This window comes from Pristis pectinata, chromosome 6 (assembly GCF_009764475.1).
Source record: "Pristis pectinata isolate sPriPec2 chromosome 6, sPriPec2.1.pri, whole genome shotgun sequence".
Classification (NCBI taxonomy): domain Eukaryota; kingdom Metazoa; phylum Chordata; class Chondrichthyes; order Rhinopristiformes; family Pristidae; genus Pristis; species Pristis pectinata.
In genome coordinates this window covers 59,154,554-59,170,172 of record NC_067410.1, presented here as the reverse complement: position 1 = coordinate 59,170,172, position 15,619 = coordinate 59,154,554, and the positions used below count along the sequence as shown (strand labels likewise).

Here is a 15,619-nt window from a genome sequence, read left to right as displayed (position 1 = left end):
GCTGTGCGTCAGCCAGGGCCGTGTAGTCGACACCCAAGGATAGGTTGTGGATGGTTGGTCTGGAAAGTGCATCAGCAACAACATTATCCTTTCCGGAGACATGTTGGATGTCAGTTGTGAACTCGGAAATGTAGGATAAATGTCTCTGCTGACGAGCTGACCAGGGATCGGAGACTTTGGAGAAGGCAAAGGACAGAGGCTTATGATCGGTGAAAGCGGTGAAAGGCCTGCCTTCTAGAAAGTATCGGAAATGCCGGACCGCCAGATACAGCGCTAGAAGTTCCCGATCAAAAGCGCTGTACTTCAGTTCGGGCGGTCTAAGGTGTTTGCTGAAAAATGCCAAGGGTTGCCAGCGGCCTTCGAGTAGCTGTTCCAGTACCCCACCCACCGCGGTGTTGGACGCGTCTACCGTGAGGGCAGTCGGGACGTCAGTCCTAGGGTGTACCAGCATCGTGGCGTCTGCCAGGGCGTCTTTGGCCTTAACGAAAGCAGCCGCAGCCTCGTCAGTCCAGGTGATGTCCTTGCCCTTACCAGCCAGCAGCGAGAACAGAGGGCGCATGATACGGGCTGCTGCAGGGATGAAACGATGGTAAAAGTTGACCATCCCAAGGAATTCCTGTAGGCCTTTGACTGTGTCGGGGCGGGCAAAATGGCGGATAGCATCCACCTTGGCGGGTAGGGGTGTTGCCCCGTCGCTGGTGATTTTGTGGCCGAGGAAATCGATAGAGTCAAGTCCGAATTGGCACTTCGACGGGTTAATCGTGAGGCCGAAATCGCGGAGGCGGGAATACAGCTGGCGGAGGTGGGAAAGGTGTTCCTGGCGGTTACGGCTGGCGATCAGTATGTCGTCCAAGTAAATGAACACGAAGTCCAGGTCTCGGCCTACCGCGTCCATCAGCCGCTGGAAGGTCTGCGCGGCGTTCTTAAGGCCGAATGGCATCCGAAGGAATTCCAACAGGCCGAATGGGGTGATAATCGCAGTTTTGGGGACGTCATCCGGATGGACCGGGATTTGGTGGTATCCCCTAACGAGGTCCACTTTGGAAAAGATGCGGGCCCCGTGTAAGTTCGCTGCGAAGTCCTGGATGTGAGGGATGGGATAGCGGTCCGGGGTGGTGGCGTCATTCAGCCTGCGGTAGTCGCCGCAGGGCCTCCACCCTCCGGTGGCTTTGGGGACCATGTGCAGGGGGGAGGCCCAGGGGCTGTCTGACCTGCGAACAATCCCCAGCTCCTCCATGTGACGGAACTCTTCCTTTGCCAGGCGGAGCTTGTCTGGAGGTAATCGTTGTGCTCGGGCACGAAGGGGTGGCCCTGTGGTAATGATGTGGTGTCGTACCCCATGTGTGGGCCGAGAATTTGTAAACGAAGGTGCCAAAATCGATGGGAATTCGGCTAGGAGCTTGGCGAAATCGTCGCCAGAAAGGGTAATGGGAGTCCAGGCGCGGGGCTAGTGGGCTGATTTCTCCCAGGGGATAGGTCCGGAGAGTGCTAGAGTGGACTAACCGCTTCCTTCGCAGGTCGACTAACAGGTTGCGGGCCCGAAGGAAATCGGCGCCTAGGAGTGGTCGGGCGACGGTGGCAAGGGTAAAGGTCCAGGTAAAACGGCTGCCGCCAAAGTGTAATTGAAGCATACGGGTGCCGAAAGACCGTATCGTTGTACCGTTGGCGGCATTGAGTAGAGGACCTGGTGGCCTGTCACAAGTGTCGCGGCCTGTCGGGGGCAAAATACTGACCTCTGCTCCAGTATCAACGAGGAAATGCCGTCCAGATTTCTTGTCCTGAACGAAGAGGAGGCTCTGTCGGCGGCCAGCCACCGTAGCCATCAGCGGCGGCTGGCCCTGGCGTTTCCCTGAAACTTGCAGGGTGGGCGGCATCAACGGGCCTCCGCACCCCACCTCTGATGGTAGAAGCACAGCTGGTCACCCGTGTCGTCATCTGCGTTCCTGGGGCGTGGCTGCTCGGTTGCTGGGGCCGGGCGAGGCAGGCGTTGGGCTCGCGGCCTGGTGATTTGACTGACGGACGAACCGCTCTCGCGCTTGGCCCTCCACAGGACATCTGCCCGGGCAGCCACCTCACGGGGGTTGCTGAAGTTGGCATCAGCTAACAACAAGTGGATGTCATCGGGGAGCTGTTCGAGGAAGGCCTGTTCGAACATCAGGCATGGCTTGTGTCCCTCGGCCAATGCCAGCATCTCATTCATTAGGGCGGATGGGGATCTGTCCCCCAGGCCATCCAGATGAAGCAGGCGGGCGGCACGCTCACGACGGGAGAGGCCGAAGGTCCGGATCAAAAGATCTTTGAAAGCCGGGTACTTATCTTCCTCCGGAGGCAACTGGATGAAGTCTCCAACCTGGGCAGCTGTCTCCTGGTCCAGAGAGCTAACCACATGGTAGTACTTCGTGGAGTCGGAGGTGATCTGCCGAAGGTGGAATTGCGCTTCGGCCTGGTCAAACCAGACGCTGGGCCGAAGTGTCCAAAAGGTGGGCAGCTTGAGGGCCACTGCGTTGGCTGCTGCGCTGTCGTCCATTTCGCGGGTCCAAAAGCCGTTTGGACCGTCGGGGTCACCAATGTAGCGGTTGCTACCGCAGAATAAAACAAGACTCTACTCGGAGGATTGCCAAACAGAACTGGTTTATTTTCCCGCCTTGTGCGGGCCCTTTAAGGGAGAAAAACTCCCGCCCAAAAAAACCGGCAATGACGCAAGTCCTACGTCATCAGGACTTTCCCGCGCGCGGGTTCTCCCCGTCGCTCGGAAAGACGAGGCCCGCCGCTATCTTGGGCCTCGTCACTCCGACGCCGCGCGACCCGACTGCCGAGCCGGTTCGCCCGACTAGACGGTGAGTCGCCACAGTAGAAAATATCCTGCTAAGGGCCCAATTCAATCCCTTTCCTATTCCACTAGTATAACCTGCTAAGCTTTGGGTGATTAATTACTTCAAAATGCGATAATGTGGCTTCGGACAAACCAATATGAATTTAAAAACAGTTCCATATCCAATGGGAGACATTAATAATGGGTATAAATGTCCAACCACTTCTCTTCCCAATATTATCACTTTGTCCTGAACTGTTTAGTATTACCACTAACTGACCTCTCTGATACTGCAGAATAAGAACAATTGTTCCCCTAGCATAATGAAATACTGCTCTGATGTTATGACCTAGTAACAAATGGACTTCCTTAAAACGCATCAAAAATCTGTAATGATCCACATATATTCTATATACATATTAAAAGGGTTCACTGTATTGCCATCCTTTCCACTAAATTTAAAAGACAGAATAGGCCAGAACTTCCATTTGCACCAAAGTCTTCCTCTAACATACCTCACAAAAGTACCAATAACTTTGTTTTTTTTTGGCACAGGGGTGGGGAGAGATTCCTATACAAGTGAACTCTAGGAAAGGTTAAATCCCTTACAATCCTAGCTTTACACATCATTTCAGATTCAGTTAAGCTGCAAGAAAGCCCACCATCCCTAGAAAAAAAAGAGGACAGCTGATTAAACGCCTTTTATAATTATTTAAATATGACAGCTACAGACAGCTCCCTAATGCTAGAATATTGAAGCATGAGATAAATTAAAATACATTTAAACTGACTACACAATAAAGTATATAAATAAATATTTCAGTACACAGGGTAATGACAGATTAACTGTCATACTCTGCTGACGTGTTTTACTCCATTGTTGGAGGTGCAGTCTTTCAAGAATTACATTGAGACCCAGTAGATGCCACGGCCAAGAAAGCTCACCAGCGCCTCGACTCCCTCAGGAGGCTGAAGAAATTTGGTTTGTCCCCTTTGACTCTCACCAACTTTTACCCATGCACCATAGAAAGCATCCTATCTGGATGTATCACGGCTTGGTACGGCAGCTGCTCTGCCCAGGACCGCAAGAAGCTGCAGAGAGTTGTGGACACAGCCCACCGCACCCCTCCTTGGACTCTGTCTTTACCTCTCATTGTCTTGGTGAAGCAGCCAGCATAATCAAAGACCCTACCCACCCGGGACATTCTCTCTTCTTCCATCAGGTAGGAGATACAGGTGCCTGAAGGCACATACCACCAGACTTAAGGACAGCTTCTACCCCACTGTGATAAGACGATTGAACGGTTCCCTTATACAATGAGATGGACTATGACCTCATGATCTACCTTGCACCTTATTGCACTGCACTTTCTCTGTAGCTGTGACACTTTACTCTGTACTGTTATTGTTTTTACCTGTACTACATTAATGCACTTTGTACTAACTCAATGTAACTGCACTGTGTAATGAATTGACCTGTATAATCGGTATGCAAGACAAGTTTTTCACTGTACCTCGGTACAGGTGACAATAATAAACCAATACCAAAAGTTACCTCAACATTAAAAAATCCAACAGTATGCTGAGAGCCTTGGAGTTCCTATATCCCAGGCAACAATCCCCTCTTAGCCAAACCCACAAAAAAACAATTGAACGTATGGCTCATAGGATTTTTGACCATAAGTTGGCTGTCACATTTGCCCACACAACTGAACTTACACTGCAAAAAAAAAAGTAATTTGTAGCAAATCATAAGGATATGATAAAGCATTATACAAGTGGAATGTTATTCTCTCTTTAAGGCCTCAGTTGTGTATGTGACATGTGAGGGGGTTAAAGTAATATCATAAAACAGATACCCAGGATCTAAATAATTCAACTAAACAGATTTACCATATGAAAAAATACCAGAACATACTGTGGAGGCGGTCTACTCGACGTTCCTGCTGTACTGGTACTGGGTTCTTCAGCTATTCCACCTCCATCCAAGTACATTGTGACAGCCATCTCCAGATTGTTGCTGCATGCTTCTAATATGTGTTTCCCCACACTTTCACTGGCACCTAAATCACAAAACATTGACAATTCAAAATGAAAAGAAATACATACTACTGAACTTTTTAAAGTATGCAAACCTTCTATTTACCCCATACAAATATAAGCCACAGTAATATTCAGTACATCCAAGACATAATTATCACTAATAAATGGGAAAAGTACAAAATATCATTCCTGTGATATTAAGAGTTTCACATCTGGAATTACCACGTGGGGACCTGAAGCACTTAGCTCAGCATGGAATACACAGGACAACTTGCAGGTGTTTGTACTCTACACTCGTCTCCTCCCATTCCACGTCATCTCAGCATCTTTCTAGTCTTCTCTTTTTCAACTACTTGTCCAGCATTTTGAAAGTATTTGAGCCATTTGCCTCGGTCACTCTGTTGTAGGTTATATCTACTCCAACTGTCTGATTAAGATATTTCTATTTGCATTTTGGATTTATTATAAACCATCTTGTATTTACAGTCCCACATATTTAGCCTGCCTAAACTATTCATTATATAAAAGCCTCAGTTGACCTCCAGCTATTCCATTTTATATGAAGCCCAACTTGTTCAACCAGATAGCAGTAATCTCTCAACTAAGATATCATTCTTGTAACGTTTTTTAACGTCCTCAGTGCTCACTCTCCTTTTTATACTTAGGAAGATCAAACATACAATCCTATATACGTGGCCTGACCAGGATCCTATATACAAGTTTAACATAACTGATTTTTTGAATACTTTACCTCTAGAAACGAAATCCATCCCTTTATAGCCATTTTTAAATTGTTTTGCTGATCTGTGCTGCAACTTTAATGATTTGTTCACCCCTATCTCTAGAACCCTCTCAGTTTTTGTTTTATTTGCCAAAGTGCATATGATTTTGTTTTATTACCAAAGTACATCATCTTGTTAGGTATTATTCTGGAGTTATGAAATTATGGATAGCAGAAGTTATAATAAGAACCAGTCTTCACCAATCTTATAAACCTGTTCATAATTTAACTTCAGCTAATACTTTAAGGCTATTGAAACCAATCATTGGGTGTGGGACATTCTGATTCTGTCCCATTGAAACTGCACAAGGGAAGACAATAGATGAATGTTCATGTTAACTGGTGGTGATTGAAAACCTCAGGATGAGAGTAGGGAAGGTATTAAGTGGCCGTTCTCCTGTATTAACACATTGATAAAGGCATATCCCTGCCACTTAATGCACAGTTCAGGACAGGTCTGTTTTGTCACACAAGAGAGACTGGAAGTCTGGAGCAACACACAAAATGCTGGAGGAACTCAGCAGGTCAGGCAGCAGCTACGGAGGGAAATGGACAGTTGACATTTCAAGCCAAGACCCTTCTTCACGACTGGAAAGGGGGGAGATAGCCAGTATAAAAGGGTAGGGGGAGGGGGTGGAGCGAGAGCTGGCAGGTGATAGGTGAATCCAGGTTTTGGGGGGGGGGGGGTGGGAGGAGTGGGAATGACGCAAGAAGAAAGGGAGGTGATAGGTGGAAGTGACAAAGGGTTGAAGAAAATGGAATCTGATAGGAGAAGACAGTGGACTATGGAATAAAAGGAAAGAGATGGGTGACCTCCCCCGCCCTCTCTATCCGAAGATGCTGGAATCTGGAGCAACAAACAATCCGCTGGAGGAACTCAGTGGATCGAGCAGCACCTGTGGGAGGAAAGAAATTGTCAGGTTTTATGTATGATGCCTACGAAACTAATAGATTCACATAAAGACCTATTTGGCTCACTAGATTTCCTCCCCTGAAGGACATTAGAGTTCTTATTCCATGTTAAAACAGGAAATAATCAACAGATAAAGATCCAAGCTCTACAGTTGAACAACATTGTGTTGTGAACAGTGGACAATTACACAACTGAGCTCCAAAAACACCCTGCTCCCTAACAATGCTGGGGTCTAACCTGTATTCATGAGAGTATTTGTTACCATATTCAGCCAAAAACAGCAAATGGATGATCCACCTGAGCTTTCCCTAGACACCCTCATAAAAGTTAATTTGATCTGGAGTTACAGCACACTACATTTAGAAACAGTTGAATGTAATAAGTATGGCAAAGGCAATGGAATCAAACAATATCCTGTTGTGCTTCTTAACTAGCTGCCAAATTGTTCCAGCAGCAACAATACTGGAAACAAAGTGGAAGAATGTTCAAGTATGTCCTGTTCACAAAATGCAGGACAAATGCAAACCAGCTAATTATTGCCCTCTCTACTCCAAATCATCAGCAAGTCGTCTTCAAAAATGCTATCAAGCAGCACCTGCTCACCAATGCCTACCACGCCCATTCAGAAGATCTTATCACAACCTTGGTCCAAACATGAACCAAAGAGCCAAGTTTCAGAGTGACTGCCTTTGACATCAAGGCAGTGTGTTGAAACCAAAAATCAAAAGGCACAAAAAGGAAAACGTCCCAAGGTTGGAGCATTTCACACAAAGGAAGATGGCTGTGGGTACTGGAGGTCAAACACACCAGCCCAAGTACTTTGCTCCAGAAGTTCTTCAGGGCAATGTACAAGCTACAAACATCTTCAGCAGTTTCATCAATGACAGAAAGGTCAGAAGTGAAGATGGTCACACATTTTTCAAGTCCATTTGAAGATCCTCAAGAAGTACATTCACACCACAAAAGTGCCTGGCAATGACCAGAAACTCAATAGGACTAGCCACGTAAATGCTATAGCTAAAGAATCTTGGTATCCCAGAACAAGTGACTCGCTTCTTGATACCATAAAACCTTTCCACCATCCAAATGGCATAAGTCAGGAGTTTGATGGAATACTCTTCATTTGCCTGGATGAATACAGCTCCAACAACACAAAAGGCTCAACATTATTCAGAAAAAAGTAAGCTTGCTTGATCGACAACCCATCCACCATCCAAACATTTTCATTGCCATGAGCACATAAGATGATGATGATGATGAGATCTTATTAGTCACATGTACATCGAAACACACAGTGAAATGCATATTTTGCTAGTGTTCGGGGGGGGGGCAGCCCTCAAGTGTCGCCACGCTTCCGGCGCCACAACTTCCTAACCTGTACACCTTTGGAATGTGGGAGGAAACCGGAGCACCCGGAGGAAACCCACACAGACACGGGGAGAACGTACAAACTCCTTACAGACAGTGGCGGGAATTGAGCCCGGGTCGCTGGCACTGTAAAGCGTTACGCTAACCGCTACACTACCGTGCCTGCCCACATTGCACTTATCTTGCACTAAAAAGTAGCCTAAAAAGTTTGCACTAAAACAGTAAATGTCTACCATCAAGGACAAGGGCAGCAGGTACAATGAATCTGGTCTAAATCCTGAAAGTCATTATCCAACAATATTGAGGCAGCTCCTTCACTAGGAGTGACAACAGCAGTTCAAGGTGGCAGCTCATTGCTGCCCTCTGATGGGAAACTACAGTTAAGTAATGAATGCTGACCTAGACAGTTATGACTAGATCCAAAAAATAAATAACAAAATTCCTGCAAATATACACCCGTGTTAGTCACGCTTTCCTCACAGGATGACTTTCATATCAGAAATAAACCTACGAGACTTTTCTCTCCCCACTCCCTCCTAACTAGATACATCCTTCCTCACATAAGATGACTAAAACTGCACACAATACTCCACCAGGTCTCACCAGAGCCCTATAAAGTTGTCACAAGATTGTTCTTGCACTTCAACTTCTTCAAATTGCTTCCTGGACTTGTATAGTAAATTCATGGACAAGAATACACAAATCTCTCTGAACATGCTGTATTCATTTATTCTGTTTTATTGGTCTAGTAATCCCCTGATACTTACACGAGTACTTAACCTGTGTAACCACCTTTTATATTGCATATTGTCAAACTTTTTATGTTCCCTAGTTAATAACTATGTTTATTGATCAATTTTTTGCTTTTTATAAAGATCCTCCCAAACCTCAAGTTAGCCACATTTCTTCACAACTGCATTATCCCTTCTTTTGCTATAATACCACATAACTTTAGTTAGCCACTGGCATGACCTTTAACTTCTCCAGTCTGGTTTAACCAGCTTGTCCCTCATACTGAGGCTACTGGCTTCAAGTTTAAGACTTCAGTTTCAAACACAATGACACTATTGAACTTAAGTAGGAAATTCTGTTATAGTTTCTCTTCTGTAAGTGATCGTTTACTATGAGATTACTAACTGGCCACTTTTGAAACACAACTCAAGATGCAAAAAAGCCTTTTTTTTCCTCTGGTTAGTTCCACAATGTCTTGCTTTTGAAAGTTGTCTTGAATACTTTCTTTGAACATCTCCTAGATAACTTCCCTTCCTCCTGCCCAAAAAAAACCCCACAAAAATTGAAGTTCCATAATTACTACGTTATTATCATTGCAACCTGTGTATTTCTGGATTAATATGCTATCACCAATGTAAGGTGGCCTATAAACTATTTAACTTATTTGTGTCTAGTTTTTTTAAATCTCTACCCATAATTACTCTACTCTCCGAAACTCAGCCTAAAACATTCCTAACTACTTTCCTTATGCCATTGCCTTTTGGGGAAAAACACTCACACCACTTTTCTATTCTTCCCAGCTTTTCAAAACAGCCCATACCTTGAAATATTTAGTTCTCAATCTTGGCCTCTTTGTTATCAGAGATGTGGTTGCAAAGCGAAAAAAAGCTAATAGTAGAGAGCGAATTGAAACCAAAGGTGTTGGAAATACTCAGTAAGCCATTCCAACATCTGTGGAGAGGGAAACAGAGCTAATGCTTCAGGTCAATGGGCCATCATCGGAATTGGGAAATATTTGAACTTAAACACATTTTAAGTTAGAGAAGGTAGAAGGATGGTGAAAAGGAAATGTCTGTAACGGCTATTAATTTCAATGCATTTCTTATTAGTAATTTACACAAGTTAAAAATGTTTACTGCATTAATATAAATTATCTTTAATTTTGACTTTTTAAACCATTTTTCCTTGCCTTGGAACTTTTTGCTGATATTCTGTTTCTTTCAGCCAGAAACGTGTTTTATAACTACAAGTATGAGGGGAAAAACATCAGCTGGTTCTGGAGTCTACTGAAACTGTGAAATGCACCACTCTGGATCAATAATGCGATTTCTGTATCATACAATGCAAACGAACAAATTAATTAGGAGCGAGAGATAGCCACTTGGACAGCGCTTTGACTGTAACCTCAATGACACGTTCCCACTTGCCCTCAGTAGTGTTTCACCCCCTTGCCTATCAAGATTCTATCTACCTCTACCTTAAGATATTCAGAGTTTGCTTCTACTTTCAAAAAGAATGTGTTAAAAAAAAAATTTTCACTTCATCTCTATCTTAAATGGATAACTCCTTATTTTAAAAGAGCAACCACTAGCTGTAGATTCTCCCTCAGGAACCAACCTCTCTGCATCCACCCCATCAAGACTCCTCAATGTTTTAATCAAGCCACCTCTCATTCTTCTACCACTCCCTATCAGGCAATTCACCTATTCCAGTAGCCAGTCCAGTAAAACTTCTCTGCACCACTTCCAACAGATTAATATCCTTTGATTAACATAAGGAGGCCAAATACTGCACAGTACTCCAGATGTGCTCTCACTAATGCTTTATAAAACTGAATCATAACCTGTTTTTATACCCCTAAACATAATAACACAGTTAGCTTTCCCAAATACTTGCTATACCTGTACACCAGCCTGTTGCAAATCATACACTAAGACACTCAGATTTCTGTATCCCGCAACTCTGCAGTCTCACCGTCTAGAATAAAAGAATATTATATTATTTTTCCTGCCATAATGGACAATTTCACATTTACCCACATTATAGTACACCTGGCTATTTACTTTTGGTGAAGGTAGAACACAAATGGATGCATTCAAAAATCTGGCTCAACAATGTTGCAATCACTTCCTACTCTACTGACTCCACACCAAATGTTAGCTTTTTAAACGCCACAATGCAAGATTGGAATGCAGATTACACAGTGTCCTTCCGATGATGCATTTTGCAACACAACTAATTACATAACACATTAAATCTACCAATGGAGCAAAATTGCGAATAGTATTTTTTTATATGGTGTTGGAGAGTCTAAATTCACAAACTACACAGCACTGTGAAATCAACTGTTACTTCTCTTGGTCTTACTCTAACACAAGGTCAAAAAAATAGCAGGAGACTGACATTAAAGTTTAGCAGAAAAGCAGCACATTAATAAGATTAGTTTAGGAATATGGGCACTTTATTGTAGAAGTGACAAACAGCCTCAGAGATGTACTTGAGCTAAGTTTTGTGAAGAAATCTCCCCACATTATAGCTGTGACACACAGAAATGCTTTCCACTTCATTGTTATTGATAAACCAGAAATTCACTAATGGCACCACTATACTGTTCAATAAAACACATGTCCTTTCTTCTACAACCCATGGTCTCCTAGCATATCTCAAATCAAATGTCATTTACTCCTGTCAAATATGACATGAAATTAGCTACATAGATTCAGCCAAAGGTTCCCCCCACCTCCACAGCATTGTGGAGAATCACCTAACATCTTTTAAAAAATTGCCATTGTCATGACTAGCAAACCTGCCCTAAAGGGATGAGTCCAGACCAGTCAATCTCCACACGTTGGACTACACCCACACCAGCTATGATATTCATTTCAAACACACTTTATGAAGAAAGGCCACAAACATGTCCAGTGCAGTGCACATAAACAGCACACAAAAGAAGTTGCATTCTATATAGCTAGCATAAACAAGTACTTCACCAAATGACAAAAGCATAAATTTCAGTAAATGACCACTGCACTCTACCAATTTACCAGTCTGCAGTTGATTGTCAAAGGATACGACCTAGTCTGTGCAAGTTACTCCAGTCATACACAGATGATGCAACTGATGTATTTAACAATCACATTACATACAAGTATCAAGATATAAACACTGAGGTATAGAGGCACACTGAGTACATATTACATTTCAAAACAAAGACTCATTTAAATATGATACATTTTAAAATGTTTTTGTATGATGGATGTCAGTCTTCTTCATAGGATGCGAGAAACAAAAATCAATATTTATTGCTGGTAAATAGACACTGCTTCAAAAGGGTTGGCTGACCTCTATAGGGAGATGCTTAACATAAAGCTCCCCTTTATGTTAAGAATCTCCCTATAAAAAGAGACCTGCATATAATCAATAATACACAACCAATAATCTGCATTGGTTATTTTAACACAGGACCAAGGATTCTCACTCAACTCTGTTCTACAAAAAAATTGAATGAGAATCTCGAAATAGTTCTTCTGCCTTTCCTCATGATAATTTGGACAAACCTTGGGCCTTTAGGATCTTGCTTTGAATCCATGGATCTGCAAGATTTTAGTCAATTAATTTGCACATACAATGACAGCGATCAGACTCTACTGTTAGACTACTGCAGAGCCTAGCTATAAAGCAATCTGAAAAATACCAAATCCAAGAGCAATTCCTATGCTTCTGAGTTTGACAGCACAGGCAAAGTCCAGGCCTTATTACCACTTAAACAGCTGAAGGGAAGACCCACGCCTCAAAGTTCAACAACAGTTCTTATCCCCACCGCAATCAGGTTACCAAACAGTCCTGAAAAACCCTAATTCCACCTCCGACTATATTTCCCTCAACTTGCACTAAAATAGTTACATTTTGTTTTATTTGTGTTGTGTAAGTTATGCATAATTTGTTAATTTATGTTTGTTCACGTTTGCAATGTACTGTGCTGCTGCTGAAAAAAAGGTAATTTTCATAGCATTTATACTAAGGGTATGTATGCCCATGAAAATAAACTTGAACTTGAGAACTGAGAAATGTGGTGGTTCTAGTGACCTGCATTCACACATGATAAATCTGACACAGCAATTCATGAGAGATAGAAAGCCTCAGTCTCTTAACCTTGATTTGAATTTTCTTGTTACCATGTTGATGGATAAGAGTAAATTGTTGACAATGTCTAGCTGGATTTTCAGAAAGCTTTAAACAAAGTATCTTGACATCAATTCAAAAGCCAAAATCTTATGCTATCAATGGTAAATTGATAAGACTAGATTATGATTTGATGCTAATCTAGATGGCACAAAGTTACAGCTAAGAAATATGCATCACCTTGGAAAGAGATTTACTAGTAGTGTCTCCTGAAGATTATTAAACCCAATATCCTTCCACTTTTTAAATTAGTCATCTAGGGAGTGCCTTTAGGCAATACTTGAAGGGTATGCTGGCAATATTAAGATGAGCATTGTTTTTAAAACCACAGAAGAGCACAATCTTCTGTATAGAAAAAAACCAATATGAACCGTAAGTCCAAAAGGAGCTGGACTGATTCTTAGCTGAGAGAGAAGTGCTTTTAAATATAATATTACATCTGAGTGATCTAATAAGAACGTTGGTACTTAAAACTTCCTTCCCTAACACCCAACCTTCATTGGAATTGGGTGCTTGCCTCTCCCAAGATGTTAACACTGCAGTAGTATAGGAAATACCATGACCATAATATGTGGAGAGTTAAAAGACAAGCTCTTGTACACAGTACAAGTCTGCTGCACCCCAAAATGAAACATTTACAGTGACAAGCAGGAGATTTACAGAAGCAATAACTTGGGTGTCTGAGCTAGAAAGACGCAGAACTAAGCTAACACGTCATGGGCACTGACAGAAGGCTAAATTAAGATCACATTTATGCTTGATCACATTCAGGGCTCTAGGGGCTGGGAGCAAGCAAACAGTGCTTAGGGTAGAGTAGTGGGTGAACAGTGGAGTACCTCTTCCATAATGGACCAGGAAGTGGGGAAACCAACACCACACTGATCGAAAGAGGTGATTGAGACACAGATAAGAGGGCGTAAGCCCCTTTAATAAGCACGTGGGGAGAGCCAATCCACAACTCTGCACTGGACACAGAATGGGAAAGAACAAAAGTAAAGAACCTGGAAAAAGTGAAAGGGAAGCAGCACAAAATGGCACAATGGACTTTCAGGAGAAATGAGCCATAGAGGGAGACATCCTCACCACACTGGGGTAGGGAATTGGAAGATGGCAGTATCCCAACTCAACACAAAGCTCAGAGAAGGCAAGGACTGTCATACCAACCATGCACCGGGTCAAGAAGTAGGCAGTGGTTGGCAATTCCAACACTGGCCTTGGGGTATAAAAGAGGAAACAGGGGCCAAGCTTGTAGAGCCCAGTGAAAGTAAAGAGGACATCAATTCTGCACAGGATCAAGGCACAAGGGTGAGAGTGAATGCTAACTCTGCACATGGCTAGAAAGGAGGGCATCCATCCATCAATGGAAGAGGAGGGGCAAGGCCACTTGTTCAAAGTCCAAACAAAGTTCAAAGTTATTCAGCAGACCATCACAAACTGCAGCACAGTAACTTAAGCATTTTCTGTTTTTATTTCAGGTCTGCAGCATCTTTTACTTCCTGAGAAATAGAGGGTTGGCATTGACCACAAAGTGGGGTCAGGATGGTGCGAGAAGCAATGGGTCCGTGGGCTGGGGTGATGGAGGTACAAGGATAGAAGTTAATAGGGATATCCACTAGCCACTAGACTTACATGGCAGGGGTGCCAAACACAACACCAGGCTCAGGGTTTGGACAGTGTGGGCGTGGTCACCAAATCCCACCCCCACATACACAAACAGGGCCAAGAGATGGGAGAGGAGAGGTCTTGGGCACCAAACCGTGAAGGGACGACGTGCAATGGAGAGCATGCATTGGAGGGCTCGGATGCCGCGCTGCCACACCGTCGCCCATGCACCAGCAACACCCGGAGCTGCGGCATCAGCGACCTGGCCCGCTCCCTGGCCCAGGCGCCAACCCCCCCCGCCCCCAATCTCTCCAGGCTCGATTACCCTGGCAGCGGCACTCAGGACGTGGCCGCACTCCCCGTCCCCGCAGGTACGGGCGGCCCTTCAGCCCTTTACCTGTAATGGCTGTAAACTGCCGAATTAACCCCTGCAGCGCCGACCCAGTTGACCCCGTTCCATCACCAACCGCCGCCATCTTACACCGAGCGCCCACGCAGGCGCACTCCCTCCAACAAACACAACCTCTCACCTCCGCCTTGACATCAGTTGCTCGCATCCGATTGGACAACGGCGAGCGGCAGCCGCCGTCGAGCGCGAGTGAGCTGGGCGCACTGCACCTCGGGGGAAACCATCGTCCGGCGCCTGCGCACACGGAACTGCCACCGGTTGGAGCTGGTCCCGCCGACATATTTCTTCAAGGCAGGAAAGATTGACGGGCGCCTGGAGGCTCTGCGTGGACGCGATGACATCACACGCACCAGCTCTCAGCCCGACGTAAGAATTAATATTAAGCGTCCTTACACTAACAGCCAATCAGGATGCTCTATGCAAATACAGAGGTTGGATCAGGCGAAAAGGGCGAGCCCAGTGCACATGTCAATGTTAGCACTTTTGGACAAGGGAGAAGCTGGACCCTTTGGTTCCCCACCCAGCTGCTGTTAGAAATAATTTAAAATCCTCGATAACTGGGCATTTTTAAAAAAACATTTGGGATTTTAAATATTGGGTTTTATTAAAGATTTCATGATGGAAGTCCTGTATATGCTGTCTTCATGACCAAGTTTGGTCCACTAAACAAGTATATTGAATATAGTTCACTCGTGAAATAAAACGCTGCAACTTCTAAAAGTTAAAATCAGATAAGTTAGAACACCAAAGCCAAGGCCTCAGAGAAACTACAAGTAT

At 44.2% G+C, this 15,619-nt stretch overlaps 1 protein-coding gene across 1 annotated transcript in view; it reads right to left on the bottom strand.

Moving 5' to 3' along the window:
• ubxn7 (UBX domain protein 7) overlaps positions 1–14,927 on the bottom strand; it is a 64,362-nt gene extending 49,435 nt beyond the window's left edge. Inside the window, exons 1-2 of the mRNA XM_052017945.1 lie at positions 14,831–14,927; positions 4,731–4,875 (exon numbers count right to left, since the gene is read on the bottom strand). Coding sequence (XP_051873905.1) covers positions 4,731–4,875; positions 14,831–14,909 — 224 coding nt within the window. The 5' untranslated portion in view covers positions 14,910–14,927. The remainder of the gene's footprint in view (positions 1–4,730; positions 4,876–14,830) is intronic.
• Positions 14,928–15,619: the final 692 nt, after the last annotated feature.